Raw genomic sequence first — 4741 nt, forward strand, 5'->3', positions numbered from 1 at the left:
TTCTTAAACGATAACATTAACTTTGAATCAAAAGTCATTATGCTGAATGAATTATTAATCTCTTGTATATACAACCATGTTCCTCAATATAAAAATAAGTTGCATTTTTTTCCAAAATGGTTTAGTCCCGAATTAAAAAACCTAATACATAAAAAAAAAAGTGTGCACAAATTATTCAAAATTTATAACTCTACACACATATATATTGAATTCAAAAAACTAAGAGCTTTGTGTAAACTACATATATCCAAATGTTTTAAACTTTATATTAAAAAAACTAGTTGATGTAGCCTATATATATATATATAGATGTATATATATATATATATATATATATATATATATATATATATATATATATATATATATATATATATATATATATATATATATATATATATATTTATATATATATATATATATATATATATAGCCTATATATATATATATAGATGTATATATATATATATATATATATATATATATATATATATATATATATATATATATATATTTATATATATTTATTTATTTATTTATTTATTTTTAAACAGACCATTGTGGCATAACAAGAATTCCTAAAGCGCCACAATGGTCAAAAAATATAACACAAAAAAGAAAAAAAACAAAATAACAATTAAACATGAACATAAATACATCCATACATAAACATAAAAAATATCATTTAATAATAACAGATAAAGTAAAAATATCAAATAAAATATAGCATAAGGAATGCCTTGCACCTACAGCCAGTTTCAATAAATATGTAAGAAACAACTACAAATACAAAACATCCCTGTAAGGCCCAAATGGAAGAGAGTTAATCAAAATTTCACTCATAAATCACAATCAATCATGAAAACAATGATGAGCGAAGACTACCAGATAAATGGGTTAGAGTAATTTCCGACAATTTACGCTCACTAAGGTGGAAAATATCACATTCAGTTTCGGCAGCAACGATTTCATTAAGAAGTCGGATAGCTCTTGGAATAGGAGCCATTCGAAAAAGGACTGTGCGGGCAGGAGGTACAGCCAGCAAATGATGATGTCTACCACGCACATAGTGATTAGGGACATAAAGTCCCAACTGCTCCAGCAATAACGGGCATGACGTATTACCACGTAAGAGCAGGAGAACGAAACGAATTAATGAGAAGTTTCTCCGAAGTTCAAGGGAATTATACCCAAGCATGCCCAAAAGGAAAGGAGTGGGGTAGAGATATGGGTAATACCCATATTCTTTCCTATATAGGAAACGAAGAAATGCTTTTTGCACTTTCTCAATCATCAGAGAGTAATTTGCTTCATGCGGATTCCACACAATCGCATTATACTCTAGCTTACTTCTCACAAGCGAATTGAAAAGCAAGCGAGAAGACAAAGGATTGGAGAATAATCTTGCATATCTCAAAACAAATCCAAGTCGACGAAAGGAAACGTCAGCGACTTTCTTGATATGGTTGTGAAAGGTGAGCTGAGGATCAAAAGTGATACCCAAATCGACAATAGATTCCACACGCTTCAACAAGACGGATCTAATGGAATATCCGTGACAAAAGAGCGAATGTGCACGTCCATAGCTCATAATTGCACATTTGTTTAAATTAAGTTCAAGGCCTAAACTAGAACTAAACTCCAAGACAGCGTTAATATCAGCTTGAAGGAGAGAGGCTTGCCTCTCATCCTTGACAGCAAAAAATAATTTAACGTCGTCAGCAAACAAGAGACATGATGCATTACATAAAACTCTAGGGAGGTTATTATAAAAATTGTAAATAGTAATGGGCCTAAAGTGGACCCCTGAGTAACACCAGATCGAGTAAAAAATGAAGGAGATTCATAAAGACCATATCTAACAAATTGCTTCCTATCACTAAGATAAGAAGCAAAGAGTTTAAGAAGACGCGTTGAAAAACCCACTTCAGCTAACCTGATCAAAAGAGCGTCATTATTGACTTGATCAAAGGCTTTACGAAAGTCAAAGTAGGCTACATCAACTTGCTGACCAACGTCAACTTTAGACATGATCAAATGTGTGAAGCAGGCGAGATTAGTGGTAGTGGAACGACAGGGTGTAAAACCATGTTGCTCATCACACAATAATCTTTTAAACTGCGCAAGAATCAAACGGTAAAGGATGATGTCAAAAATTTTGGGAATAGCCGAGATAATAGCAATAGGTCTATAATTTTCGACCTCATTTTTAGAGCCACTCTTATGAATAGGAATGACTCTAGATAATTTCCATTTTTCAGGATAATTACCAGAAGCAAGAATAAGTAATAGATATATTAATAAGTAATAGTAATATATATATATATATATATATATATATATATATATATATATATATATATATATATATATATATATATATATATATATATATATATATATATATATTAATGTATTATAGATATATGATTATTGATTAGGTAATATCGGACCATTTACAGAAGATAGAATATGTAAAATCAAAATTGTTTTATTTTAAAAAACGGACAGATTTATAGAATACACAAATATCAAAATGTCAATATTGAAGTACCTACCTAGTTCGTTTTGTGACCCTCATTTATTAAAAAATGTTGCTAATTTATTGAAAAATGTGATTTTCAGGAAAGAGTTGAAAAAAATAGAGCAATCTAAAAGGTCAGGCTGCGGAGCTGATGAGATATATATATACCATCATCCTCGAAATTTCACGAACTGAGCTTTTTGGCCAACGTAGAAAAACCCGTGCTGACTATGGTAATCATCTTGATTATATTACTACTTTTAGAAAATAATTTATTTATTAGGTACTATTCGACCACATCAACTTTAGTCTCGGCCCGATGATCAAGAAGTATATAAAGGTAAAAATAAAAACCAAAGTAATATAAAAACTTTATTTATATTACTTATTATATAGTAAACATTTTACATAAACAAAAAAACAAATTATAATGAAATATAATAATAAAGGAGGTATGTAAAAAATAAATGATGACTAGATTATGTTTATGTGTGATGTTGTTTGATGTTTTATAAAAATTTTTGAAGCCAACCCTTCTGTTATTCGTATACCCGTTGGATTGTATTTAATATTTTTAGGAATGTGGATAATTGGCGGACGTTTGGTAATGTGTGTTGATGGTTCCAACCCTTCTATTACTTGTATTTTGGGTGAATTGAAGCTAGTATTATCGGGTATGTGGATAACATGTGGCGATGAGTTTGATAAAGATGTGAGAGATAATGAATTATTAATTTCAGTATAATACAAATTTTTCGTTTGAGCTTCATATATTATATTGTTTATGGCATGTACTGTATCTAATTTTAGTTTCGGATTTAAGCCTTTTAAACTCTGAATCCAGGACGCACACATTAGATCGAAAGAAGTTTGGGGAGATTCAACAATGGGCCGAGACAGTATAGTGCATGCTTGTGCAAGCAGCTCATTTTTTTTTGTTCGGCCTATTCTTTGTTATTTTCGGCATTGGACCTTCATCGTCATCATCAGAGACGAATATATCAAAAATTCTTTTTGTACTACTTCATTTTGGTGTTGTTGAGAATAATCTTCATGAAAAAAAAAATTTAAATTTAAAATTTTTCAGATGCCAACAACACATGCAGAATGGATCGAAATCGCAAATGAATTTGGAAAACTTTACAATTTCCCCAGATGCATTGGAAGTCTAGATGGCAAACACGTTGAAATTATTAAACCTCGAATATCGGGTCCCTCATACTACAATTATAAAAGCTTTTATAGCATTGTCCTCATGGCTTTGGTTAATGCGAGAAAAGAGTTCATCATGATTGATGTAGGAACAAACGGAAAAATCTCAGATGGTGGAGTTTTATTCTATACGAAATTTTGGGAACTCTATGAACAACGCAAATTAAATTTGCCAGAGCCATGTCCATTGCCCAACACCACGACGAATTTTCCATATGTATTAGTAGCTGATGATATTGCATTAGAAGAAGAAGACAAAGACACAATAACTAGCCTTTCCACTTCTTTTAATCGAAATGCTAAGTCAGATGCAAAAACAGTCAGAGACGAGTTTCGACAGTATTTCTTCGATGAGAAAAGAAGAACAGCCTTGTAACCTTGTAGACACCGTGGTAGGTCAACCTATATAATTATCATTATTATTTACTTGTTTTTTTACTATACATATTTCTTTCTTGCTTTTTATTTTTTTACTATCTTTGTTATTCTTTTTTATGTATATTTGTATTATATTGATTTTTTTAAATAAAATAATTTCATTTGTGATCCGTAATTATTATTTACCGTAATAATTTTTCATATTTAACTAACTTTACCACTAACCATTATCTATAAAAGATCTATTAGTGAGGGCCTTGTACCTTGTATCTGGAAATCAGCATTCATATCTCCTGTACATAAGAAAGGAAAAAAAAACGAAATTTCCAATTACAGGCCTATATCAAAGCTATGTATATTTGCTAAGATATTAGAAAAATTAGTGTACGACCAACTTTTTCCAGCTATCTCGCAATCTCTTAGTATGCAACAACATGGTTTTCAGAAAGGACGCTCAGTTACAACAAATTTACTACTATTTAATGATTTCGTTACTAATGTCATGAACGATCGGTCTCAGGTTGATACTATATATACAGATTATAGTAAGGCATTTGACAAGATTGATCACGATATTCTCCTTGAAAAACTTTTACAGATCGGTATTCATGGTGATCTCTATAGATG

The 4741-nt window shown here is 30.5% G+C and overlaps 1 protein-coding gene across 1 annotated transcript; it reads left to right on the forward strand.

The window, feature by feature from the left end:
- Positions 1 to 2625: 2625 nt before the first annotated feature.
- Positions 2626 to 4281, forward strand: LOC143921537 (uncharacterized). The gene is made up of 2 exons (XM_077444870.1): positions 2626 to 2757; positions 3612 to 4281. The coding sequence occupies exons 1-2, from the start codon at positions 2755 to 2757 to the stop codon at positions 4110 to 4112; spliced, it is 504 nt and encodes a 167-aa protein (XP_077300996.1). The 5' UTR covers positions 2626 to 2754; the 3' UTR covers positions 4113 to 4281.
- The last annotated feature ends 460 nt before the right edge of the window (positions 4282 to 4741 follow it).

Source organism: Arctopsyche grandis, chromosome 13 (genome assembly GCF_051622035.1).
Source record: "Arctopsyche grandis isolate Sample6627 chromosome 13, ASM5162203v2, whole genome shotgun sequence".
Lineage (NCBI taxonomy): Eukaryota > Metazoa > Arthropoda > Insecta > Trichoptera > Hydropsychidae > Arctopsyche > Arctopsyche grandis.